General features: G+C 56.8%; 3 protein-coding genes across 31 annotated transcripts in view; 1 reads left to right on the top strand and 2 right to left on the bottom strand.

Annotated features, from left to right (window-relative positions):
- Nucleotides 1–134: 134 nt before the first annotated feature.
- Nucleotides 135–1408, top strand: POLR2I (RNA polymerase II subunit I). The gene is made up of 6 exons (XM_005596187.3): nucleotides 135–269; nucleotides 348–402; nucleotides 687–760; nucleotides 848–922; nucleotides 1028–1079; nucleotides 1307–1408. Exons 1-6 carry the CDS (start codon nucleotides 211–213, stop codon nucleotides 1367–1369), a joined length of 378 nt encoding a protein of 125 aa, XP_005596244.1. The 5' UTR covers nucleotides 135–210; the 3' UTR covers nucleotides 1370–1408.
- OVOL3 (ovo like zinc finger 3) lies at nucleotides 1407–3259 on the bottom strand. The gene is made up of 4 exons (XM_070224344.1): nucleotides 3061–3259; nucleotides 2923–2987; nucleotides 2124–2325; nucleotides 1407–1663 (listed from the first exon to the last, which is right to left on the bottom strand). The coding sequence occupies exons 1-4, from the start codon at nucleotides 3152–3154 to the stop codon at nucleotides 1458–1460; spliced, it is 567 nt and encodes a 188-aa protein (XP_070080445.1). The 5' UTR covers nucleotides 3155–3259; the 3' UTR covers nucleotides 1407–1457.
- Nucleotides 3260–4006: 747 nt separating this feature from the next.
- Nucleotides 4007–25358, bottom strand: part of WDR62 (WD repeat domain 62) — a 47358-nt gene continuing 26006 nt past the window's right edge. For 2 of the 29 annotated variants that reach the window (XM_070224101.1, XM_005596179.4), the window contains 20 exons: nucleotides 23682–23807; nucleotides 21063–21130; nucleotides 20860–20981; nucleotides 19966–20041; nucleotides 19073–19184; nucleotides 18915–18978; nucleotides 18135–18260; nucleotides 16944–17077; nucleotides 15122–15174; nucleotides 12966–13187; nucleotides 11563–11690; nucleotides 11116–11219; nucleotides 10665–10775; nucleotides 10259–10393; nucleotides 9870–9981; nucleotides 9611–9752; nucleotides 9476–9536; nucleotides 8614–9294; nucleotides 7925–8064; nucleotides 7488–7830 (listed from right to left, as the gene is read on the bottom strand). In XM_070224101.1, coding sequence (XP_070080202.1) covers nucleotides 7567–7830; nucleotides 7925–8064; nucleotides 8614–9294; nucleotides 9476–9536; nucleotides 9611–9752; nucleotides 9870–9981; nucleotides 10259–10393; nucleotides 10665–10775; nucleotides 11116–11219; nucleotides 11563–11690; nucleotides 12966–13187; nucleotides 15122–15174; nucleotides 16944–17077; nucleotides 18135–18260; nucleotides 18915–18978; nucleotides 19073–19184; nucleotides 19966–20041; nucleotides 20860–20981; nucleotides 21063–21130; nucleotides 23682–23807 — 2981 coding nt within the window. In that variant the 3' untranslated portion in view covers nucleotides 7488–7566. Of the gene's footprint in view, nucleotides 4912–7487; nucleotides 7831–7924; nucleotides 8065–8613; nucleotides 9295–9475; nucleotides 9537–9610; nucleotides 9753–9869; nucleotides 9982–10258; nucleotides 10394–10664; nucleotides 10776–11115; nucleotides 11220–11562; nucleotides 11691–12965; nucleotides 13188–15121; nucleotides 15175–16943; nucleotides 17078–18134; nucleotides 18261–18914; nucleotides 18979–19072; nucleotides 19185–19965; nucleotides 20042–20859; nucleotides 20982–21062; nucleotides 21131–23681; nucleotides 23808–25358 lie in introns of those variants that run through there. The other 27 variants (XM_014733008.3, XM_070224104.1, XM_070224110.1 and 24 more) reach the window with 19 other exon arrangements.

Raw genomic sequence — 25358 nt, 5'->3', positions numbered from 1 at the left:
AAGTCAGAAGCAATTACTGTAGAATAGCAAAAGATCGAAGCAAGCAATTAATCAAACTTCAGCGCAGAGAGCCCGGCACAAAGCCGCTGCGAGCCGCTGCGTGCGCGCAGCTCCGCCCCTCTTTTGGCGAAGCAGCGAGGCCTGACCCTTCCCGCGACCTGTTGCGCGCGGCGGAGCAAGCGCAGAAGGCTCGGCGGGTCGTGCGTGGCTATGGAGCCGGATGGGACCTACGAGCCTGGCTTCGTGGGTATTCGATTCTGCCAGGAATGGTGAGGCTGGGGCAGCAAGTATGGAAGGGGAGCAAATAATGGCCCCAGGGCTGACCTCTGACCTCCCCCTCCCCACAGTAACAACATGCTCTACCCCAAGGAGGACAAGGAGAACCGCATTCTGCTCTACGCGGTGAGCGGAGCCCGCGGGTTGCCCCGGGCTTCCCCGACAGGTCCACCCGTTCCCAAGTGGCCCCGCCCTACTCCACGTGACCCCTACTCCCTGTTTTTCTCCCGACGCGCCCTGGTCTCGCCTCCTCACCACCTCCCGAGTGAACCCGACTCTCCTGTCTTGCCCATTATCCCAACCTCGAGACTCCATCCCCTAATTATCCCCTTTGGGGAAGGCCCTGCCCTCCCTCCTGACCCCATCGGGGATCGCTCCGTGACCTCCCCGCCACGCTCGCTCTCTCGCAGTGCCGGAATTGTGATTACCAGCAAGAAGCCGACAACAGCTGCATCTACGTCAACAAAATCACGCACGAAGTGGAGTGAGTGGCCGGACCGGAACTTTGGGACGAGGTCGTTGGCCTGGGAGGCCGGGTTTGAGCATAATTATTCACTCTCTCTTCCCTCAGCGAACTGACCCAGATCATCGCTGACGTGTCCCAGGACCCCACGTTGCCGCGGACCGAAGACCACCCGTGCCAAAAGTGAGCGCGCAGCTGGTACTGGGGAGGGAGAGGGGCTTGTCCTCTCCAGGCAGAGAAGAGAGGAGGGAAGGGTATGGCCGACTGAGTGGCTGACTGTCCCCTCAGGTGCGGCCACAAGGAGGCAGTGTTCTTCCAGTCGCACAGCGCCAGGGCCGAGGTGAGTGGCACGAGGAAGGCTTTCTGGGTTTCCCGGGTTTAGTCCTCCCCGGGGGCGGGGATACCAGTACTGGCGGGACCCTGCCCTTCCTGGCGTCCTGAACTGGTCTCTTACCAAGGGGGAAAGCCCCCTGTCTGTTCCTTCGGGTGAGGCTCTGCTGGATGGAGGTTCCATGTTGGACTCTCCCGTGGGTCCAGCCTTCCCTAACCGTGCGTCCTTTCTTCCAGGACGCCATGCGCTTGTACTACGTGTGCACGGCCCCACACTGCGGCCACCGCTGGACCGAGTGAACCCCCCTCCCCTGTGCAATAAACGCTGTGTTGGGTGTGCGTTTCCTGTGTTTATTTGCCTCTCGTGGGTGGACACGGGTGCACAGTGTCAGGCGCGGTGCAGGGCGCGGTGCTGCGCGTAGGCGTCGGGCCGCGAGCTGGTGAAGCCGCAGTCCTCGCACACGTGCAGTTTCTCGCGGCGCTCGCGGTAGGCGTAGCTGGCCGGCTGCCCGTGCACCTTGGCGAGATGCGCTTCCAGCGAGCAGCGCTGCGTAAATGCTTTGCCGCAAGCTCCGCAGCGGAATGGCCGGATCCCTGCGCAGGTGGGTCCGAAGGGGAGAGGACAGACAGGGTAGTGGCCTCCGGACCAAAGCCATCTTGCCCTACGTGAGCACGCCGCCGTTCGCCAGACTCCTCCGTCAGGTCCCACCATCTGCCACCTCCTCCCGGCACAAACATGGGCCAGACACCTGTATCCCTACCCTCTTCACCAGGAGGTTCCTTCCTCCGCACCCTTCCATCTGGGACCTGCATCCCTTCACCAGTATTCGTCTTCAATCTACACCCCTTGCCAGGCCCCACCCTAGTGCCACCTTACACCCACCTGCCCACCTGCTGGGATCTAAGGTACACGGTGTTCGAGCCTGCAGACGGCTAAGTCTCTGCCCCACAAACAGGAAACTCCACATCCCTGGTGCCTTCTGGCGCCTCCCTCCATTTCGTTCCGTCCCCGTCTGGGGCCCAGCAGCTCCTCCCTGTTCCTACCACTGCTCACCGGTGTGAGTCCTCATGTGGCGCTTGAGGTCAAAGGCGTCGTGAAAGCCCTTGCCACAACAGCGGCACACGTGGCGGCGCGCGGGGCTGTGGCACTTGAGGTGCCGCGTCAGCATGCGTCGCAACGGGAAAGCCTTGGGGCAGAGCGGGCAGCCAAGTGTCCCAGGGCCCCTGGCAGTGGCGGCCAGAGTGCCCTGTGTGGGCTGTGGGAGGGATGTGGGAGTTAGACCCCTGGCTGGAACAAACGGAGTGCCTAGACTGGGGAACCCAGGAGGTCTGGGAAGGCCAGAGACTGCTACTTGTGCTAATTTCTGTCTTACTCTTTCAAAACACTAGTTGCCTGGAACAGTTCCTGGCGCTCAAATACTGAGTTAATCTTGGCATATTTACATTCCACCCATGCTTTCCTTCTTCCAGTGCATGCCTAGCTGAATAGCCCCTCCGGGAGGCCCCAATCTCCTCCCCCATCCCGCTCCTGTCACCTTGTCTGATCCTCTGACATAAAGCAAACCAACCTCCACTTGGTTTAAGTCTTGGTCTGCCCCACTGGACAGAGAGATCCCTGAGGGCAGGGGCTGTGGCTGCCTACCCTGGGGACATGGAGCTTGGGATGAGGCCTAACAGGGAGCTCACTACTGAGAAAGTCAAGGCATTCCCAGCAGAGAGAACCATGGGTGGAAAGGTCCCAAAGCTGGAGGGGCTGGAGGGTGAGGGGAATAGGGGGCACTCAGGTTCTGTAGAGGCTGACAGCGGGCAGGGGTGAAACTGAGCGGGGTCTTGTGGGCCAGCAGCACACTCACCGCCACCCAGGGGTCCCCGTGGCTGGAAGGCTGGGGTGCCGGTGGCCCCCCCAGGCTGCTGCAGTCTGAGGAGAGAAGCCAGACAGTGAGGCTTTGTGTCTCCCCGCCCCTCACCTCCAGGCGCAGGGAGGGGCCTACCTGGGACATAGGCGTCTCCCCGGAGCTGGTCAGGCAGGTGGCCCCAGTTGGGTGGCTGTGGACGCCGGCTCCTGACCAGGAAAGCACGAGGCATCACCTCCGGGAATGGGGAGATGGCTCCACACACTCACACGGGCTGCTCCTCTGCCTGCTGTCGGGCCTCAGCCCGGGTCTGACTATCCCAGGTGGGAAGGGAGGGGAAGCCATGGAGGAGCCTCCTTCTCTCCATGCAAATTTCCTGACAGGCCAGGGAGCAGACTTGGCTGGCTCCAGTTACCTCTGCCTCCGGGTCCGCTGTTCCTCCCTCTTGTCCAACGCTGCGTTTCTGAGGGCACTCTCCAGCCTCCAGGGGCACACAAGTGCTAGGACCCCCAAGGAGATCAAGAAAGGGTGAAACAGGAGCCTAGGGGGCTTTAGGGGGTGAAGACAGGAAACAAAGAGCCCAGGGGGACTGAGTGTCTCCCCATGGTACCAGCAGGGCCAAAGGCCTGAGAGTCTGTTTGCCAGGCAAATCAGTCACCACCGGATGTCCAACAGCTGCTTGGGTATTCAAATCACAGCAGCTGTCTGAGGAAGCAGGGGAGGGGGCAACTGTGATTGCCTTGCTCCAGAGCACGGAGGGACAGCAGGGTCCTATAGGTAAGAGCAAAGTGAGGATCCAGGCTGTGCATCCATCTCTCTGATCCTCAGATGCCCAGGGCTGACTTCAGCCAGAAGCACTGTTCAGGTGTACTGGGCATTAGAATCCTGGTTTGTTAATAGTTCAGCTCGTAGTGACTGCCTGGGACACCACTCCCCCACTCTCCCACAGTCCAGGAACTAAACAGTGTCACCTGACCCAGCCAGGGCTCCTCAGACCCTACCCTAGCACGCTGGCCAGGCTGTGTTCTAGATTGGTCATTGTCTGACCTCTTAACCAGGGGTCAAGGATTTTGAATACTCCTCATGCAGTTACTTTCATTTATTCCCCCAATAATTTTCTGAGCTCCAGCTACAGACCAGGCCTGGCTCGGCACTGAAAATGAACACACAACTTAGTCCATGGGAGACTCACACTGATAGCCCGGATGACCAAGGCTAGGATGGGGGAAGCACAGGCAGAGAGCCAAGCAGCGATGGGGAAAACCCAGGGTGCTCGGGGGGCCTGGAAGAGGCTCCCGATCCAGCCTGAGGGTTCAGGGATGACTTCCGGGGTATGAGCCCTGAAGGAAGAGGAGGTTTCAGGTGGAAGGGGAGGGTGTTCCTGGCAGAGGGGACAGTCTATACGAAGGCTTGGTGCTGAGAGAAGCAATATTTCTTCATTTATTCGCACTCCCTGAGACTCAGTCCTGCTGACTCCCTTGAGGAGGCAAGGGGGCCAGTGCTGAGAGTCTGCCAGCCCAGGGCTTTGCCGCTTCACCTCTGCAGGACCCGGGCAAGTCACTTCTTACTGAGCCTAAGTTTCTTCATCTGGACAATGGGACCGATGAGTCCCCCTAGTGCTGGTTTGTGTTGAAGATCTATGTAGATAATGTCAGGAGAATGCTTAGCATGGGGTCCAGCATGCGGCCAGGGGGTTGTTTGGAACTCTTGAGAGGCAGGGTGGCCAGGCAGGCATCTGTAAAGTGCGGTTTGAGGTGTCTCCATCTCACAGCTGTTGGATTGCATGCAGCCATGACTGGAGGGCCCGGCACAGGTCTGGCAGCCCAGTATCCAGGAGCTGTCAGACGTGGAGTGCAGGGGGCCTCCTTCAGTTGCATAGAATGAGCTGGCAAATAGGTTAGGGGGAGCCATTTTCTGTTTCTTCTCAGGTGCCCAGTTCTCCATACTCCCGACACCATGTCTCTTGAGCAACTTGTTCCTGTGTTGTAGCTGAAAACGCATTAGGGAAAAATCTAGGGCTGGAGATCTTCATTTGCCCCCAGCCACCCTTTCTGTCCCATTCTGCCCTGCTCCGTGTCCTGGGAGGCTGACCTGGGTGGACAGCATCATCTGGGCTCCCACGTCCTCTGGCTTCCAGCAGGGTTTGGACAATGGGGAACCCCACAGAAGATGGGGGAGGGGATCCCCCAACTCCCTCCCCATGGGCTTGGCAGGAGCACAGCTCCCCTCAGGGCAGCCCACTCTCCAGGATTTGCTCTTTGGGATTCCACTATGCACCCTCGTGCCTTGAGGCCTGGAGGTGACAGCTTTCCTCCGGTACTAGTCCGGGTTCGGTACCTGCCTGTGGGTACCCTATTCCCTATCTTTTCCTCTGCAAATGCTCCCTTCCCTAAACTCTCTGTCAACTGTCCCACTTGAGCATGCTGTCCTCTTCCTGCCGGGCCCCTGTCGATGGATGGCCCGCACACACATTCATCAGCAGTGGTTTCTTAACCAGCTGGTTTGTCCGAGGAGAGAAGTCTGGTGCTTCCATGGATGAAGAGCTTGGCACTAGGAAGTGGAGAGTGGCAGACACACTGGGTCCTAACTACCAGCCACCTTTTGTGCTGAGAACCCTATTTTGTTTGAGCAGCAACATGCCCAGGACAAGAGGGCAGTTTCAAGCAAACCAAAGCCATCACCATTCCTGTGGCCTGCCACTGATCGGAAAGGGGAGGCACTTGGGAAGGCTTGCAGCTTTTTCCCACTTCCCTGGCAGCTGCCCAGCTTTGTGCCTTTGCTCCTAGTTGGGTGAGGATGTATTGCTGGGTGCTATGGCAGCCATGTTGCAACTGTGAGGGCCTAAGGTGGAATGTGAAAGTCAGACTCACAGAGTGACAGAGCAGGAACATAATCAAGACAACAATTATCCCTACAGCTTGGGCCCCCATAAGCCAGGTGTTTGCTACTTGGAGTTGCAGGCTTAACTATGATACAGAGTGGGAGGACGGGTTAATTCCATGAGGGACAGAGGTCCAGGATGGTCCCCTGGGTGTCCAGGAGCCTGGACACCAAATCTTGCCTCAGGGATCCTAGGCGACTACAACCAAGCTAGGCAAGGGCAGGGAGAGTGGGTCTCTAGTCTTGCGGGGTGACCCGTGGGCCTGGGCAGGGAGCCTCCTCGCAGAGGTGCAGCCCACCTATGAGTCCTGGACCACCTGGGCTCCCTGAGCAGAGAAAGGGAGTCTTAAGAAATAAACGATACTGGAGCTCCCCAAACCCCCAAATCAGGGATTTTATTTAGGGAAAAAAATCATGTTGTGAATGTTTCTTAGACTTAAATGTCATGAAGGAACAGGGCCCCTCCCACCTGCTCTCCTCTCCTCTTCCCCCAGCTCACCCCATTCCAGCCATCCCGGCTTTGTTGCTATTCTTTACCCATACCTGTGATCCCCATGGGGTCTTTGCACGGGCTGTTCTGTCTGCCTGGATATGTCCCCAAGATGTCCACATGGCCTGTGCCCTCTATCAAGCCTCGGCTCAAATGTCATCTCAGAAAGGCCTTCTCTGACCCTTCGGCCACACAGTGACTTTCCTCAGCTCACCTACAGCTGTTAGTAACTGTTTTCATTCCTGGGTGTACTGCTCTCTAGGAGGTGAATGCCACGGGGGAAGACGCCTTGCCTGTGCTCTTTCTCACCCCACCTCTAGAGGGGAGGACAGTGACAGGCACCCGTGGGCTGGCAGGATTTCTGAACAACTGCATGATTGGTTCTGGTGTGTGTCAATGTTTCCAGAGGCAGCAGATCCATGTCCTCATGTCACCAAGAAAGCCTAGGTTTAAGTCTCAGCTCTATGGGACTCTGGGCAACACAGTGGATTTCTCTGAGCCTCTTTCTGGTGGGCCATGATCACAAACAGAGCAGAGAGGAACTCACAGGCAAGTGTGGGTTCAGGCCACAACAGGCTACATGGTGGGACTGTGCTTTAGGAGATAGCCCTGCCCCTGCTGGCTTCCGTTTTATAGAGACTTGGGACAGTGGGGGCTTTGGTGGTCACAAGAGTGGCCTTCTTAGCAGACACGCCATATGGCTAGATGCCTGCTGCCTGGGGAAGCTGGTACCAGTGCTGGGAGCTCATGGGATGCTGAAGCTGAACACAATCCTCCTGCTGGGGAAGGAATTACGGATTCCAGCTGCTGGGTGGCCTGGGCAGGCTGCCCAGATTGTCCAGTGGGTGACCTGTTTGTCTCTTCTCAATTTCCCCTGCTGCAGATGGTGACAAAAACCTGGACCTCATAGGATCCACATGGGCCCCACCAGGCATGGACCACCCGTGACCCCACAGCAGCTCACTGGGCTGGGGATAGGCAATGTGGCAGCCAGGCACTGGGATCATCATTACTGCAGTTCCCAGATTTCTTGGGAATGCTGGCCCATTGACGGCGTCCTGGAGCAGGGACTGGCATCAGGCATCTGTGAGTTCCCCAGGCTGGTCCACCAGAGCATTGCTCTCCACCCTCCCTCCCCGACTACACCTGAAGGGGGCTCTGTGGATGCGCCAGGAAAAGGAGCAGGAACCACTCCTTCAAGCTGTCAGTTTATTGGATTAAAATACCTCTCTCTTCAGAAGCAGCAGGGCTGCGGTGGAGGGGGCTGCTGGCCCTCAGTCCCCCCGGGCCTTCCTCCGCACAGCCTGCACCAGCAGCTCCGAGTAGTGTTCCAGCAGGGCGTGCAAATCGGGGCTGGCAAGGGGGCACAATGTAGGGGGGGAAGGGGGCCCTGGGCTAGGCAGGGCCTGGTCTGGGGCCACATCAGTTCCAAGCAGCCAGTCATTGGCCTCTAACTGGCAGTGGATCCAGTGGAAGGTGGAGGCCAGCTCAGTCCGGGCCTGCCGCTGCTCAGCGCTCACCTGGTCACTGGAGACCACCTGCAAGAGGTGCCAACCTTGTTGGGGCCACCCAGGCCAGGCAGTCCCAGGGAGCCCCCTCGGCCCTTTCCCTGGACTCTGGGGCTTGGCTCACCAGGTGGTAAAGGTCCAGAGCTTCCTGGAAGGTAGTCTGCAGTCTGTGCACAATGGTCTCCACACTGCTCAGCTCAAGGGGAGCCGGCATCCCAGGCTCCCCCCACCGTCTGGGGCTGCCCTGCAGTAGACTGGGCGCATCTGGGAGCAGAGGGAGGGAACAAGAAAGACACCGCTACTTCCCAGCTGGTTTGAGAGAGGCCAGGCTAGCTGGGCGGATCCTGAGTGTTGTCACTCTGCCTCAAACACTCCCCAGTCCCCAAGGCTCCCTTGCCGCCCCTCCTGCAGGCCTCTGCTCGATGCCGTCTTCTCCCCAAAGCCTTTTCTCATCATCCTGTCTAAACTGTAACCACTGCCCCCACCCCTCACTCCCTAAACCAGCTCTTGCATTTCTCTCCTGAGCGCTTGTCAGTGGGTGACATACTTAGCACTTTCCTTATAGATTTAGTCTGGGCATCTCCCCCAGTTAAGGTGTCAATTCTCTGTAGTCTTGTTGACCACCATGTCCCATGCCCCCAGGGCCTAGAACAAAGGCCAACACGTACACAGTGGTCACTGAATATTTCAGTAAATGAACGAATAGATGGAGCAGCCCCTGTGGCCAGGTCAAGTGCCTGCTTTTGGAGCTGAGTCAGCTGTTACAGGGGGTGAGCTAAGGGGACAATCCCTTATCCTGAGGGTGGTACTCACCAGGAGTGGGCTCCAGGAGGGAGGTGATGCTGCCAGGGGCCCCAGGACTGGCCTCTGGAAGCGGGGGCTTGTTGGGGTGGGCAGGGGTGTTGAGGGGCTCAGGGGCTGGAAGCCTTGGGAGAAAGGCGGAGTTGTGGAGCCTCAGGGTGCTCCCATCCATGGGGCTATGGGCCAGGAAGCTGGCTGTTGCGGCCATGACATCAGGCTGGGTGGCTACAGGTTCCTGGGACCAGACGCACGTGGTAGGAGGCTCCAGCAGGGGTGGGGGCAGCAAGAGCCCATCACATATGTTCGACAGGGTCAGTTTCAGGCTGGCTCGGGCCTCATGGTTGCCCCAGGAGGGCAGGGCAGGCTCTTGGGCCTCGCTGTCAGAACTGGGTGCTGCTGTGCTGACAGCCTGGAGATCCTGGCCCAGGGAGGCCAGCTCCCCCATGGACGAGGGTCTGCGGAGGGGTCTTGGCAGCTCAGCCAGGACAGGGCTCTCCCTGTCCTCGACAGAGATGCTACGTGACATCTTGGCACGGGAGCTGGCAGTGGTCTGCAGGTAGGAGCGGGTGGAGGGGGTGCAGACCTCCTGAGCCAGGCCTGGAGTGGGTAGGGCTGTGGGCGTCAGAGGCTTCCCGTCTGTGGGCAGCACTGAGGAGGAGGGGACACATGGTGGCAGGCCTGTGAGGCAGGGGGCTGTAAAGGAAGCAGCTGGCTCACTCTCACACCAGCCACAGAGCCGATGGGCAGGGCCTCACCCCAGGGTGGCTGCAGGGTCTGAGTGGCCCCTGCCGATCCCCACCCATAGTTCAGCTGGGCCCCCAGGGCCATCTGCTGACAAGCCCAGGGCTGTTCCTGAGGGAGCGGGGACACTCACTCAGTGGGCACCAGGCCTCCAGGGGCTCGAGGGGCTCCTCAGCCATCCCCACAGAGAGAACCTGCAAGCACAGTCCTGCGGTGAGGACATGGCCTCCCAGCCCCGTGCCCCAAGGGAGGCGGCCCCAGTACTCACACTGGTCCTGCCCGGGGAGGTGCAACCAGCATCCACTCTTGGGGGCTCTGCTCTGGGCTGGCTCCCTCTGAAGTCTGACCGTTTGACCTCTGGGGGCTTCCCAAGGTGCAGGGGCAGCTGGGGAGGGCAGGTGTGGCTGAACCTGTGGGGAGACCAGTGGTTGTGGCTGCCCTGGGGGTGTCTGAGGGGACCCAGCCCCGCCCAGGGGGACGCAGATGCTGGAAGGAAGGTGGGGGTTCACTGGGTCACCAGCTCCTACCTGGATGTGTTCTGGAGGCGGGAGAGGAACTGGGCCGAGATGCTCAGCCGGGGATTGAAGTAGTCCTCAGCCTCAGAGGCCTGCACGTCCCTCAGGGATCCGTGGAAGAGCTCTAGGGGCAGATGCCGAGGGAGCCCTCAGAATCCCTCCAGCCAGCCAGCCCTGGGCCCGGGCAGGGAGCTCCTCAGAAAGCCCATCGCCAGACACCACACACACCTCAGGAGCAAACGGCGCAGGGAGAGGAAACTGCCGCTCAGTCCTTAGAGAACACGGGTCCCCTCCCACCACGCTCACCAGCCCGGCCAGGGAAGCCCTGCCCAGAGACGCCCACACTGTGCCCAGCTCTGATGGCCCGCCCAGGCGTGGCTCAGAGAGGGGCAGGGCCCTACCCTCAGGGGGGGCGTCAGTAAGTGTCTCGAAGTGGTGGCGGAGGAATTTCTCCTGCTCAGGGGTCTGGGGCAGGGAGCCGTTGGAAATGCTTGGCACTTCGGGCTGGGACAACTCTTCTGCGGTACCTGGGCATCCTGGGGAGAGGTTGGGGGGGAGGGCGGGGCGGGCAAGAGAGAACCTTCAACACCATGAGTCATGGCAGACGCCCTGACTGAGATGCCAGACACTTAACACTGGAGGAAGCTGGACGCACCAGTCACACACCCTGTTGCCACCAGGCCGAGAAGGGAAAGCTAATGGCTCTGTCTTCTAGGCCACTTGAGGCTTGGTGGGCACAACGTGCAGGGCTGATGTGGGGCCTGTGGTTCTGTATCATGCCCACCCCCTAGCCAGGCCCCTGCTTGCCTGGTGTTGGGGGCATTGGCACGTCAAATCGAGGGTCTGGGTCCGGCTGTGGAGGGGAGGAGTGGATGGTGGCGAAGCTGCACTCCAAGTTGGCCTCTGACTCCCCTGAGTCTGGAGGAGCAGAGCGGGGGGTCAGGAGCCCCAGGCTGGGCCCTTCCTGGGTGAGTCAGGAAGAGGCTCAGGCTCTCCGGGCTTCAGTTTCCCCATCTGGAGAACAGGGATGATCATACCCGCCTCCCATTTTTCCGGACCAGCAAGGTTACATTTGGAGGAAGTGGCTGAGCTGGGCTCCCGCCAGTGGGCAGCTGGGCTCCAGGATCCTCCGGTAATAGCAGGGAGCCTGTCTACCTCTGTGACAGAATGAGCTTCAGGAAGCTCACCATCAGCGCCCAGAAAGGGGCCTGGCTGGACAAACAGACAACCACAGGGTCCCTGCCTACCCCTCACTCACCCTCAGGTGGGCTCTGATGCTTCAAGCCGATGGAGGGGACCTGGAGGTAGCAGTCGCCTTGCTGGTCTCCGGGCTCCCTCATCCCCTCCTTCGCACAGTCCTCGCTGCAGTGCCCGTGGGGGTGGGCGAGGGAATGAGAACACACCAGTCACTAAACAACTGGCCCCCAGCCAGAACCCATCAGTACCAGCACCCTACTCTGACTGGGAGTACTGCCTCGCCTCTCCTGCCTCTTCCAGAGGCTCCCTACACCTCCCCGGGGACCCAGGGAACCTGAGGCTGAGCTGAGGCCGCAGGGCTGGGCTCCTGCGCCTTGAGGGCCTCGCTCCCTCTGCCCTACTCCGAGAGGCCCCCTGGGAGGGCGGAGAACAGCTCTTCCAGGGCGTGCCTACCAGCGGAGGCTTCCACTCTCCAACTAAGGCTCCCCTTAGTGCACAGGACACCCACCTGTCTGTCCCTGTGACCGTCACCTCCGCCTCTGGGGAGTAGATGATGAGCTCGCTGGCCTCAGAGGACTCCCTCTGTAGGGGCAGGAAGGAGGGATGCCCACAGCCATCGTCCCGGGGACTCTCGGGCTGTGGGGTGAGGAGAGCACGGCCATCTGGGGCAGCTGTGGCAACCAGGGCCCTCGCAAGCTGCCAGGTGTTCTGCCAACACCAACAGTAGCGACAGTAGCGGTGAGGATGTCGGTGGGGATGGTGGCCCCACTGTAGACGCTCCTGTGCGCCGGGGCCGGGCTGAGAGCTTTGCGCATCATGAGCTCACTGCGTGATCCCCCTGCTCAGTCACTCGCCCCTTGACAGACAAGGAACATGGATGGCTCCTATCCTCTAAGATTCAATTATATCAAGCTAAGACCAGGCCAACCAATGCACGGGGAGAGAGGCCAGGATGCTGGTTACCTCGGTGGCGGGCTGATGGGGAGGGGCACACAGGGGTCTTCCAGGAGGCAGACAATGCTCTACACCTAGACCTGGCTGGTGGTGCACAGGAGTGTACGTCAGTAATAACTCGTTAAGCTGCGTACCTAAGACATGTGCACGTAACTGTATGTACATTATGCCACAATACAAAGAAGACTTACACAATAGAAGAAAAAGGAATTTTGTTTGGAAAATAATAGAATAAGAACCAAAGTTATTTCAGCACCTCTAAGGCCTCAGGCTCTGCTCTTGGCCCTGAATTCCTGTAAAAGCCCTCTTAGGACTTTCTTTTTATGACCAGTTTTATAGAAATCTTTTCTTCTTGGTTATCTTTTTGTTTTTGAAGAAGATTGGCCCTGAGCTAACATCTGTTGCCAAACTTCCTCTTTCTTCTTTAGGAAGACTGTCGCTGAGCTAACATCTGTGCCAATGTTCCTCCACTTTATGTGGGATGTCACCACAGCATGGCTTGACAAGCGGTGCTAGGTCTGTGCCTGGGATCTGAACCTGTGAACCAAAGGCTGCCGAAGCAGAGTGCATGAACCTAACCACTACGCCACTGAGCCGGCCCCTGGTTATCTTTTTTAAAGAACATTTTCTGGAAAACTGAAGCCCAGAGAGGTAAGCCTTGCTTCGAGTTACAGTCGGGAAGATGTGGGGCCAGGGCTCCAGCTGTTCAAATGCCCCTCACTCAGGCACAGGCCCGCTCTCAGGTCCAAGCTGTTAACCAGGTGGCCGCCTCCCAGGCTCCTGGTCTGCATGAGGCCCAGGGTGTGCCTTCCTACCCTCCATTATATCATGTAATCCTCCTGCACCCAGCAGTGGGACACTCGGCTTATTTTCAAAACAAGAGCTCTGAGGCCCCAAGGCCTGGGTGAGCATCGTGGTGCAGGGGCTACAGGCCAGGCTGGGACAGACAATGTGTACCTCGCTCAGCAGGCCCGCCGGGCTCTGTGGCTCCACTGTATCCAGAAGGGAGTCCTCCAGGCTCTCGGGCTTCATGGGGGTAAAGTAGCAATCCAGGTCCCGGGCATCCAGGATGGTCTTGAGGGGCTCCTGGTCAGCCCGCTCTGCCCAGCGGCCATGCGGCTGGTAGCTGCGCCTGGCATGGAAGGCTGAGCCATCCACCACATCATCGTCATCTCCTAGCTGAGGGTGACAGGGGACGATCAGGCCGCCAGCTGAGTGCTCACCCCCTCCGATGGGGGCCAGGGACACTGCATGGACCTCATCCAGGCTCTTGGCTCTGTAAACACCACTCAGGAACACCGTCCAGATGTAGCTCCCCAGCCTGAATCTCGCTCTTAAACTTCAGAAGCGCACATGCAACTGCTTGACCTCCCCACACGGAAGTTCAGTGACATTTCAAAGTGAACATGTTGAAACAACTCCTGACCCTCCCCAGCCGGCTCCTCCTAAGGCCTTCCCTGTCTCGGGTATTCTCTCCAGGCGCTCGGGCCCCGAACCCTGGAGTCACCTTCCTCTCTCTCTGACTCTCCCTCACACTCCACACTGGACTTCTCCAGCAAGTCCTGTCAGCTCTGCCATCCAAGCACATCTAAGATACGGCCACTCTCCTGCCCTGCCTTCCCACCTTGCCTCCTACCAAGACCGCTGCTTGACGGACACTGGAGGGTGGGCATTTGAGAACTCAGGCTGGAGCCAGCCTGCCCAGGGTCGATCCCATGTCCTCTGATTCCTAGCTGTGTGACCCTGGACAAGTCACTCAACTTCTCTGGGCCTTAGTTTCTCTGTCTGCGAAATGGAGACAGGAGAAGCCCCTACCTCAATGAGGATTAAATGAGACGATACATATAAAAGACTTGGAGCCTGCACAGAGTAACTGCGCTGTGACTGTCTGCTGAGGGGGATCCCAACTGTAACCTGCACAGATAAGGGGGCGGGGGCTGAGAGAGTGCAGCCAGATGCCCCGGCCTGGTCTGCAGGGGAGGGCACGGCGGGGAGGACTTCCCTGAGTTGCTGATATCTAAGCTTTGATCTGAGGTCTGACGTTGTTCTAGAAATAAACTCTCTAACCTAGAGTTTAGGATTCTGCTGCCAGCTTTGAACCTGCCACCTCCTAGCCTGCCCCTCTCCCAAGTTAACAATCATTCAATCTTAACTTCACCTCGGTCCCTCTCCTTCCCTCACATCCAATTGTTTGGCTCCCTCTTCAAAATCCACGCAGAACCCAACCATTTCCTCCCCCGGGTCCAGCCTCCAACCTCTCCTGCCAGGAGGACACGGCAGTCTCTTCCCCAGTCCCCCTGCGCACTCCTTGGAGTTGGTTGCCCACAGGCAGCCAGTGGGTTAACACCTGAATTGGACCACGGCCTTCCTGGGCTCAGAGCGCCCCCTGTCTCCCTTTCACTCGGTGGAAGAGCTAGGTGGGGAGGACACCAAGGAGTGTCGAGGGACACAGCACAGCCCGCACGGCCCCACACCACCCGGCCCCCGCTGCCTCTGAGCCCCTTCCTCCCACTCTGCCTCTCATTCACCCTCAACCCAGGCACCTGGGCCTCCCTGCACCTCCCTGAACATGCCAAGCACAGTCCTGCCTCAGGGCCTGTGCCCTTGCAGACCCGTCTCTCTGCCTGGAACATTCTCTCCCAGTATCTGCATTTCTCACTTGCTTCAACTCTGCTTAGACATCGTCTTCCCAGTGAGCCCTTTCTGCCTACCCCGACACTGTCACCCCTCCCCTGACACCACTTATTTTCCTTGTCCACTACTTTTTTCCTCCAGCGCACTCATCAGCTCCCCAAATACTGTGCAATCTACCTGTTTAATGTGGATTGTGTCCATCTCCCACCCTAGGAAAGGAGCCCGCGAAGGCAAAAATTTTGTCTGCTTTGCTCATTGCCATGTCTAATGGCCAAAACAAGGCCTAGCACAGGATAGGCGTTCTGTGAATACATGTGGCACTAATGAAAGGCTGTCTAAGCTGAGACTGGAAGGGTGACAGGGTTCTCCAGGGAAAGGAGGGCCGTGGAGGGGGTGAAGAATTCCCAGAAGAAACAAGACGATGGAGTTGGGTCCCCTACATGCCAGCCCCAGGAGTCCTGCTCTCTGGGCAGACTCACCAGCCGCTTTGCCCAGAGTGGCAGCTTGCCGTTGGTCAGCAGGCACTGAGGATCTGGAGAGAGACACGGAATCCACGGAAAGAGAATAAACAACCCAACAGACCTATGGGCACCATACATAAACAGGCAGTTCTCCAAAGAGGTGATTCAGGAACTACCGGACATCCCAAAGATGCTCGACCTCAGTAACTGTCAGGGAAACGCGAATCTACACAGTGGGATACAATATTTTACCCCAAGACCGACCCAAATTGAAATGCTTCATATAATCAAATGTTGGCAAAAGTGTGGGGGAGTGGAGGGCTTACTTACCCCACTGCGGGTGGGGCAGAAACTGGATTTGGAGAGCCCTTGGGGTTCTCTTTTAAAATAACAAGTGTACTAACCCCAGGCCCCAGCAGGGCCACTCCTTGGCCTCCGTCCTGGAGGAACACTCTCCCGCGCGCCCGAGGGGAGGTCTCCGAGGTCAGCACAGCCTCATTCCCAGTGGTGTAAAGTTAGAAAAAATCTAAACGCCCACCTGGGGCGACTGGACTTAAAGAACTCTACTACGCTGCAGGTTGAGAGAGGGCGGCCTCGGCTTCGCATCCACCAACATACTGGGCGATAAGATACTTGTGAGAGGAAAGAGACGCAGAACAGGATCCGCAGGATAATACACTTGACGGATATAAATCTGACGTTTCTGAGGATACGTACATATGGACGTGAATGTCCAGGAAAAGGCCTATAAGGATTCACACTGAACTGACAAAAGTGCCACCCTGGAGAGGACCCTGGGTCAGGTGTAAGGATGGCGAGAAAGAAAACTAGCTTACTCTCTGTCTAATTTTTTTCCAAGGCTGAATTCCCATATTGCTGTTGCCTCGCAATCAGCCATCCAGCCAGCCCTGCCTGTTCCCCTTGTCGGCAGAGCCCACCACTCCCACTAAAGGCACCCATGCTAGTCACTGTTCCTAGCCTTCCTCATGGCTGGAGCAATTATGGCCAGTGGACCTGAGAGAAGCCTGCCAGGGGCTTCTGGGAAAGTTTCCTCTCTAAAGGAGATTCCAGGAGAGAACGTCCTCTTCAACCATGTCTCTGATGCCTGGAACTTCAGCAGCCATCTTGCAACTACGAGGGCCAGGTGATATGCAAAGAAATTTACAGAGGGCCTGGCCTTTTATAGTCATTGAGCTACTGCTCTCCCTTTTGCCTGAATGACAGAATCGGTTCTGTCTTCTGGTTCACAGCACCCTGTTTTTCCCTGGGATACTCCCTCACACCCCCTGCTCCTTTGGTCAGGTGGTTTGAGTGGAGCTGACTGTAGCCGCTGCCCACAGGGATGACCAAATGACTCAGGCCTGGCCAAACACAGCGACTGGCTCAGAAATGGGCACATGACTCATGGCAGGAACAAAGGTCAAAACCCCAGGACTTTGCTTGAGCTACTGTGAAAGAGGTGCTCTCTTCTCTATAGACTTATAGTCTACAGCTGCTGCGGGAATCTTTGCCCGCAGTAAAGGGAGAGTCTGCCTGAGAGCAAAGCCAACATGGAGAAAAGCAGAGCCAAGAGATGGAGAAAAATCGATTTCTTTAACATCACCTGACTACCCAGATCCAGCTATGCCTAAAGCCAATAATCTCAAGTTTTCAGTTACAGGAACCAAAAGATCCTCTCTCCAGCTCAAGCCAACGAGAGTCTGGCTGCTCTTACACTGAGAGTCCCGACTGACATGACTGTTGAGCTTCACTACGTGCCCGGCCCTGGAGACAAAGGAGTGGGCAAAACCCGGAAGCGAGGCCCGCACTGACAGAGTTCCAAATAGGGCCCCTTCCCCACCTGGATCCAAGCTCTCCTTGGACGGTGTCTTCAGCAACTCTTCAGGTTCACACTCGTCTTCCAGCTCATCCTCCGTCTGTTCTCCAGGGCTTAGGGAGCATGTCTCGCTGGGCATGGATACATATGTCTCCTGCCTGAAGCCAGAAATGAGGAGGGTAAGGAGAGAAATAGGTACATGGGGTGGGGTGGGCGTGAGCTGCCTGGCCAGGCCTTGGGGTGTGCGAGGTTCCATATGAACATATTCTTGGCTTCTAGTCAAGATGGTGCTGGGAGGTCTCGCCTGCTATACTCACTTCACTAGAAACATATCACCACAATGAACGAGATATAATAAAGGCTGCACTCAAAAAGTAAGACGAACTCTCCAAGAGCCACAGCAATGGGACAGAAGGCAGTGCAGGTAAGGCTGGAGTCCTGAGCTGCTGGAGTCTGTACTGGGGAGCGGGGGGTAGCAGCGAGATTTTAGCTCCTTTGGAATACAAGAGACTAAAAGATGCTTGATACAAGGTGGGCACAGGAGCCAGCACCCCACTGTAGCCCCAGGGTGGGATGTGACCTCAAAACTGAGAGCCACAGGGGGCTACCTGCTGCCCTGGTGCCTAGATTCACACTACCTCCACTACCAGCGCAGGACCAGTGGCCCGTTCAAGGCCTGTTCCCTGCAGGGAAGCAACAGCAACGCCTCCAGACAGACAGACAGACAGGGACAGCTCCAGGGGCAGAAGAGGAAAAAATCCCAAACCTCCTGCTCAAACTGAGACCTCCAAACCCAAATCCCAAATCAAAACCTAGAACGTGAATTCACTCCAAGGAAAACTGGTCTTGTAGCATGAGGACTTTCGAGAAGGATGTTCGGAAGACATAAAGCAATAAGGGAAGCAGCAACTTTGATAGAGACATATCAGCTCCACTGGAGCCTCCCCCACCCCCTCCGGCCCCCGCGGGCTGGGTCAGGGCTCCTCTGGTCCCCACAGGGCATGGGCTAGCCCTCACAGGTTCTCTGAGCATCTCCGCTTCAAACCCTTCTCGGGAGTATTCTCGTAACCTTGTACTCAAAGGCCGTCTCCCACACCAGTGCACGAGGGGCAGGCCCGGGCTGTCTTGGCCATGGCTACCTCCCCAGCGTCACTCCTCCCGAGGCCCAGGGCAGGAAGACCTTCCTCTGGGGGATGGACAGGTGGCTGCCAGGACCTGGGCTGGCTGCTCCACATCCCGTCCTTCGTTTCCTGCCGCTGCTGCTCCCGGCGGTCGATCTCCAGCAAGTGCTGCTTCATGCAGTTGGTGAGCTCCGGGCCCAGGTGCCAGATGAACACGCAGCTGCAGAGGCCAAGGAGAGGTGCAGAAGGGGAGGAACAGTGAATACGGGAGCCGTCGGAGCCTGGAGCCACCCGGGTCACCAAGGCCAAGACCCCATTCTTTGGCCCCTCCCTGAAAACACACCCCATTAGCTTAGTGCCAGGGCTCTGGACCATGTCAGGTTTACACCCTGGGTGGGGTCCAGGGCATCCCAGCAAACCAGGGCCTGCTCTGAAGGCCTCAAGACCCACGGAAGGGGACTGTGAGGAAGGATTGTGGTAAATCAAAGGGAGCGGCTAAAGGGGCTTCCTGAGGCACCAATCACAGGCTAAGGACTTTATATATGTCATCTCATTTGATTTTCACCATACATTTTTTCAAGGTAGATGGTGCCATCTCTCTTTTACAGAGGAGCAAACTGACTGGGGCTCAGAGAGGGGAAATGACCTGCTCAAGGTCACAAGTTAATAACTGGCAGATCTGGAATTTGAACTGAGAGGTGGGTATGACACTAATGTGCACACTGTCCAAGGAGAGAGTAAGCTGAAAGCTCAGAAGAGCTCTCTGCACAGGGGGGCTGTGAGCAAGGTGTTCACGTGTTGGAGTCCCACATAGAATATGTCCCACCCACTCGCTGAGGCAGGCAGCCCGGGTCAGCCTCCAGACCTTTCCTACCTGTCTCCAGACACTGTGATCAAGTGACGACAGTCATAGGTGAACTTCATGCTGGTGACGATTTCTGCAAGTAGGGCAGAGAAGCTACGCTGGCCTTCTGAGTCAGAGGCTGGGTGGGAGCGGGTGGGGTGGTGTCCTGAGCAGGGAGGCACACCCACCTGAATGGCCAAACATCTTGGCAATGCACTCGCCCGAGTAAAAGTCGATCACGGAGATGCTTTTGTCAGAGCAGCTTGTGGCCAGGAAGGTGCCTGAGGGGTCCACGTGGACCTGCCGAGAAGAGGACCCACGTGACACTTGGGCTGCCTGCTTCTTCCCTATTGGGAGGCATGGGTCAAATCTCACAGCCACCAACGACTAAGGACCCCTCTCGTGCTGGCCCCTGACACATGGACTTGTGCCAGGCAGCCCTCCTGACACACAACCTGGTAGGGTGGGAACTCCTGCTCCCACTTAGCAGGAGAAGAAGTTAACAAGCACAAGATTGGTGCCGGCGGCAGCCAGGCCCTGGGCTAAGTACTGTACGTGTGTGAACTTACTGCCTCCACAGAACAACCTTATGATGGAGGTTCTTTTTATTTGCATTTTACAGATGATGAACAGGCTTGAGGAGATGACACTTGCCCAAGGTCACAGTCAGCCTGAGGCAGAGCTGTGAGGGGGCCTGACCGTGGAGCCTGAACTCATAACTCCCACAGGCCAGAGGCTCTGAGAAGGTCTCCACCCGTCCTGGATAACACAGGCAGGGGAAAGCCTAGTGAGGGAGCCCAGGCCTCTCTGATTCTTCCTACCACACTCTCTTGTCACTCGAACTGGAAACCACTTATATGTCCCCACTTGGGGAAGGGCTCAGTAGATGGAGGTGGAGCAGTCGGGGCCACCCCCCGCTCCCAAGCGTCCTTGGTCAGCCAGGCCTCAGTGGGTGCCGGCCAGCATGTGACCCTTTGATCGGGTGCCAAGGAGGACACAGGTCTCAGGTGGCCCATCAGGGCAGCAGACAGGGGGCTCGTGGGGGTGTGTGTGGTTTTCACCCTGGGGCCCAGCTCCTTACCTTCAGCAGGGAGCCCTCGTCACCCTGGGAGCCCTTATAGCACTTCTTCTGCTTCCCGTTCACCGTGTTGTAGACTCTGGGGAGGCGGGGACAGCTCATGGCCAACATGACCCTGCCCACTCCCTCCCCCACCCCCTTGTTCTCTGGTTCCAGCCTTACCTGCCACCCTCTTCTCCCCTGGAAGCCCCCTGCCACCTGTTGTCCCCCATCCAATGCCTGGACTGAAACCCCAAATCAGGGAATGAGACCCCCACCTTAGGCTGAGGTTGTGGAGGTTACGTATTGGGGTGTCCACTGAGCTAACGTCTGTCTCTCCCATCACACAGCAGGCCGAGTGCCTGGCTCCCAGCAGGAATGAGCAGATGGAAGAGCTGGGGAACCACTGCACATGCTCATTCCTCCACCTCCTCCCCAGTCTCAGAACAGATGTCCCTTCCATCAAGCCCTGCTTGATCCCCAGGTGCGGTCGGGTATCTCCCCGGAGCCCCCTCATCCCAGCCCTGACCACTCCATGCTTTCACCATCTGCTCCACTGGACTGTGAGCTCTGGGAAGGCAGGGCCTGGGGCTGCCCTGCTTACTGCTGTGGCTTCCACACCATCCATCCAACAGGGGCTCAGGGAATGCAGGTGAATAATGGGTTTATGAGCCACATGGGCCCCTCTCAGTTGCCCCGCACAGGCTCCCGGAGGGCCAGAAGGAACCCTCTGCTGACCTGGAGGCTAGGCCTGGGTGAACCCAGCTCCTAAGAAACACTGGCTGGGTCCCTCTACCCCACGCAGCTTCTCAGGGACACAATGAGCAGGAGGAAGAAAGCAGACAGCTCATGAGAAGACAGACCCAACTAGGCCCCATACAGGCCCCACACAGAAACCAGCCCAGGCCACCTCCTCACCTTACATTGCGGTCTTGGCAGGCCACAGCCACATACTTCTGGGTGATGTCAATGTCCATGTCATACAAGGTGGTCTTCTCTGCTACGTGGTGGGTACGGACAAAGTGTAGTCCATCCGAGGCCTGGCAGGGCAGGCAGGTCCTTCAGAGGACACCCTTGACAAGCTCCCCACCTCAACCCACAAAGAAGCCATCCCACTCTACCTGCTGGGCACTGCGAAAGTAGATGCTCTTGTCAGCCCCACAGCTGATCATCTGGATGTCTCTGGTGCCTGGCGGAGGAGGAGTGGTGCATTAGGAGGGCCACTGCTGGGCCTGACTGGGGTCAGGGATCCTAGCTACAGAACTCCACTGTAAGGGAACTCTGCTGGAGGTAAGGGAGGGCTTCCTGGAGGAGGTGAGGTGGGTGCTGGGTGCAGATAGGACTCTGTAAGATGTGAACTGTGTGTGTGAGGGGGAGCGGATGGAGCAGTGGGCAAGGCAGGCTCTGCAGACCAAGAGCAGATAGGGAAACAAAGGCCAGGGACACAGAAGGGGCACCATGTCTAAACTGAGATTTGGAAAAGTGACTCAGCCAGCAGAGTGGAGGCAGGACCGAAGCAGGGAGGAAGTGAGACAGGCAGACTGCAGGGAGACTCATGCCATCGAGAACAATCACAGCACCCACGCATACTGTGGGCCAGGCCCTGTGCCACACTGCCTTCCTTCCTGACTGCTCACTAGCCACTCCATCGTACAAATCTGAACCAGGGGCTCAGAGCCACACAGTCCTTGTCCCAGGGTACGCGGAGAGTCAGGATAGGGCTAGGATTGACCCCGGACATTCTCTGGTTAAACACTGTTCTCTGAGCCCAGACTTCCTCTTCGAGCTTCAGCTTTCTGTCTGTACAATGGGCCTACAACAACCCCTGCCTGTGGAGTTGTGTGAAGGCCTTGGAACAGTGGCTGCCACCTGGTAAGCACTATTAGTGTCCTTGCTTTTCTCCTTCTTTCTTTATAGAATAAAAATAGTAACAACACAAATACCTCACAGAGTTGTGGTGAGGATGAGGAGACAGAACAAATAGAAAACACTGAGAGCCTTGGTACCAAAGATGCTCTTCCTTCCTGACAGCACGTTTGAGAGGGCTGAGCCTGACTACAAGTTAAGATGTTACTCAAGCAGGAGGCACTGGCTCACGGAGGGAGTGAGTGCTGTGTGGGGGGAGTGTGACCTGGGAGGGACTGAGAGGGCCTGCACGTCACTGGTAACGTTATGCTTCTTAACCTGGGGTGGTGAGTCCAAGTATTTCGCAACGTTAGGACCCCGAGCAATCAAAACAGCCACTGGCTATAAACAGTGGGCACGTCTGTCCTAGGTCATACCAACCGCCCTGAACCTTGAGGTGGATGTTCACTGTCTCATTCTGTAAACTATACAGAGATATTGTACTCACTTGTTTCGGTATGTGTTTCAGAGAAAACTGTTAAAAGACCGAATCCTTCTTTAGCAGCTTCAGTCAGGTTCTGACCAGCTGGGGCCCAGGTTATACGGAATATCAAAGTTGTGAGCATAACTCCCAAAAGAGCCAGCCTGGCCAGAGCAGGGCCCCCAGAAACCGCATCCTTTTGGACTGGCTAGGGCTCTAATGAAGGCCCGCACCCTTCAGAAGGTGGCCTTAAAGACTGACTCCCGGGCCACCCCCTTGGCCAGGCATCACCTCTCCTGGATCTACAACATTCAGTAAAGGTGAGGTGACTGCTGGATTTACTGATTTAGTCTAACAACCTCTCTCCCATGGAGTGGGATGGTCTGAACAGTCTTTTAAGGATGCCTGAGAAGTGTGAGCTGATCAGCCTTTGTTAGGTTTCCATCAGGACCTATCAAACATGGTGAACCTGTCTTTGCCCAGCTCCCTACGACCTTAGCTGGAGAGAGGCAGGCAGAAAGTGGAGAAGACCAAGAGATAGCAATACATTCTCATTCTTCATAGTCAGGAATTTGCATAGAGTACCCAGTACAGGGATGCATTCTCCCTAGGAATAGAGTCCTTTTGAGTATAGTTTTGAACATGTTCTTGGATTCTGATCAGTTAAACTCCACAGGGCCTGCCTCCCCACCCCTTGGAATCCCTCAGGGCCAGGGATCTCCATGCCGAATCTTTCCAGAACCGGAGGAATCCCTCTGCCTTCCTGATTGACTGTGGCTTTGGAGAAGGACAGCCTCAGGAAAGACCCAAGGCCCGTACCCATCGGCTTATGAGGTGGTACAGAATGGGTAGGGAAGGAAATAACTGCCGGGCGGAGCAAGATCACCACCCAGCACAGAATTAGCCTCCAGCAATCGTTGCTGTCACCTATTTTTCTGTGAAAGTCATCAGCGCCCATCAGGCCTTCTCACAGGATTGGCACCCTGGTTTCTTTTCGGGGACCAGCACTTGCCTAATGCTAGTCCCCCCTGGATCAGGGGTGGAGGCAGGTGGCACATGAGTCAGACCTGGCCCAAGACAACACCCCAGAGTTCTGGAACCGATAACCACTCTGGGAATGGCAGGTGCCTCAAGCCAGCACAAGGAAAGTCAGCTCCCAATTTTTGTCAAAATTGATAGAAAGTGGGGGACTCTCTTTCCAGTGGTCGAGTGACAACCAAGATGGTATCCACCAGAGAAAGGCACAGCTGGCAGAGGGAGGGAGTCCTGACAATTTTCAAAAATCAACCTTTGGATCCAGCTGTGCCCACATTCAGAGTTTGCTTCTCCTTTTTGTTTAAAGGAGTTTTTGCTGTCACTCGCAGCCAAAGGAGCCCATCTAACGAGGCACAGGCAGCGGGAAGGAAAGGCTCACCAGCGAACTTGATGGCTGTGATGGAGGAGGAGTGGTCGTCCAGGGTCTGCTCCAGGTTGTAGTTCTTCTCCACGTTCAGCACGTGGATCAGTCGGTCCCGACTGGCTGAGGCCAGCAAGGTCAGCCCTGCGAGTAGAGAGGGTAGGCCTGGGTGCCCCGGAGGCCACTTGATGCCCAGACCTCCCAAGAGCAGCGTGACCGAGCTTTCCACGCCTTGAAGAAGGGCTCTTTGGTTCCCTAACTGCAGCCAACTTGCCCCCAGCCCAGAGAGGGGCCACTCCCCTGCTCCGTGTAGTCTTTCCCCAGAGCCCCCAAACCCTGGCATTTCACATCCCATGTCACCAGTTCAGGGAGGATGAATCTCAATGGACACAAGGACACTCCTCCACTCGTCCCCACAGCAGACATTCTAGCCCAGCCGAGCACTCCGTCCTGCCAAGTCCGACTCCTTGGCACGCCACGCATGGCCCTGCCAACTTCTCGGCTTCCCGAAAACACTGCCCCCTCACTCTCTGAGCTCTGGCTGTACGGGCCTCGTCCAGGCCCTATCCACCACCTGCTGCCATGCTTCCTTCTGTGCTGGGCATTCCCTGCTGGCCCCTGTGACAGTGCCTACCCTGGTCACCTGGTCTGTCAGAGGCCTAACACCTGAGGTGAAGGGGAGCTCAGGAAAGGTGTCCTGAATGAGGAGAGGTTTAAAGAAAAGCCGGTGGGCCAGAGGTGCAGGGGGAGGGAGAAGGAAAGAAGAGCATGAGAAGGTCGTTAACATATCAGGACATAACTCCACCTACGTTCTATTCCTGCCAAAAATGTACCGTCAGAAGCAAATCGTGAGGAAAACAGACAAACCCAACTGAAGGAAATTCTATAAAATGACTGGTCTATATTCTGCAGGATGCCAAAGTCATAGGGACAAATTAAGGCTGTGGAAATGTTCCAGAATAAAGGTGACAAAACAGCCATGAGAACTAAAGTGTGAACCTGGATGGGAAAAACAAAGGTGCTATAAAGGACAATTCTGCGACAACTGGCAAAACTGGAATAAGGACCACAAGACAGATGACAGTATTTGATCAGTGTACTCTGGTCACATAAATGGATGTCCTCGTCCCTAGGAATGCTCAGAGAGGTATTCATGGGTGAAAGGGCATCAAGCCTGCAACTCACTCTCAAAGAGTTTAGCAAAAGAAAAAAATAAGGTATGCGCTATTCTTTTATTACATGGGGGTGTGTGTACAAACCCAGAGAGAGAGATGGAGAGAGGGGAGGCAGATAAAGTCAGACACAGTCACAGGACTCTGTTCCTGTCCGAACAGGAACTAAAAGAAAAAACCTGGGGGACTCGGGGTGAAGAGGATGCAGATATTCATCACCATATTCTTGCAATTTTTCTGCACGTATCAAATGTTGTCAAAATAATTACATTTAAGATCTATCTTCTCCAGCAGAGAGATTCACTCATTCAACATCCACCTCTTTAGCCTAAGCACTGTTCCGGGTGCTGGGGACCAGGGTAAGCAAGTCAAGCTGAGCCCTGCCTGCAGGTGTCTTGCTTTCTGGAGTCCCGATCACCCTGGTCCAAGGGTCTAGTGACAGGGCCTTTACTGAACACAAGCCTCCCAGCTGTCGTTCGCAGCCCCACCAGACACCAATGACTCGTCTCGGGCTCTGCCAGGC

This window comes from Equus caballus, chromosome 10 (assembly GCF_041296265.1).
Source record: "Equus caballus isolate H_3958 breed thoroughbred chromosome 10, TB-T2T, whole genome shotgun sequence".
Taxonomy (NCBI): domain Eukaryota; kingdom Metazoa; phylum Chordata; class Mammalia; order Perissodactyla; family Equidae; genus Equus; species Equus caballus.
Note: the sequence above shows the minus strand (reverse complement) of the source record. Positions and strands in the feature narration are given on the sequence as shown.

Excerpts from the sequence above, each read along its gene's own strand:
- POLR2I (XM_005596187.3), top strand. The coding sequence starts at position 211 with ATGGAGCCGGATGGGACCTACGAGCCTGGCTTCGTGGGTATTCGATTC. Across the intron at positions 403-686 it reads ACCGCATTCTGCTCTACGCG|TGCCGGAATTGTGATTACCA; the intron begins GTGAGCGGAGCC and ends GCTCTCTCGCAG. Across the intron at positions 923-1,027 it reads GAAGACCACCCGTGCCAAAA|GTGCGGCCACAAGGAGGCAG; the intron begins GTGAGCGCGCAG and ends CTGTCCCCTCAG.
- OVOL3 (XM_070224344.1), bottom strand. The coding sequence starts at position 3,154 with ATGCCTCGTGCTTTCCTGGTCAGGAGCCGGCGTCCACAGCCACCCAAC. Across the intron at positions 2,988-3,060 it reads GGGAGACGCCTATGTCCCAG|ACTGCAGCAGCCTGGGGGGG; the intron begins GTAGGCCCCTCC and ends TTCTCTCCTCAG. Across the intron at positions 2,326-2,922 it reads ACGGGGACCCCTGGGTGGCG|CCCACACAGGGCACTCTGGC; the intron begins GTGAGTGTGCTG and ends TCCCTCCCACAG.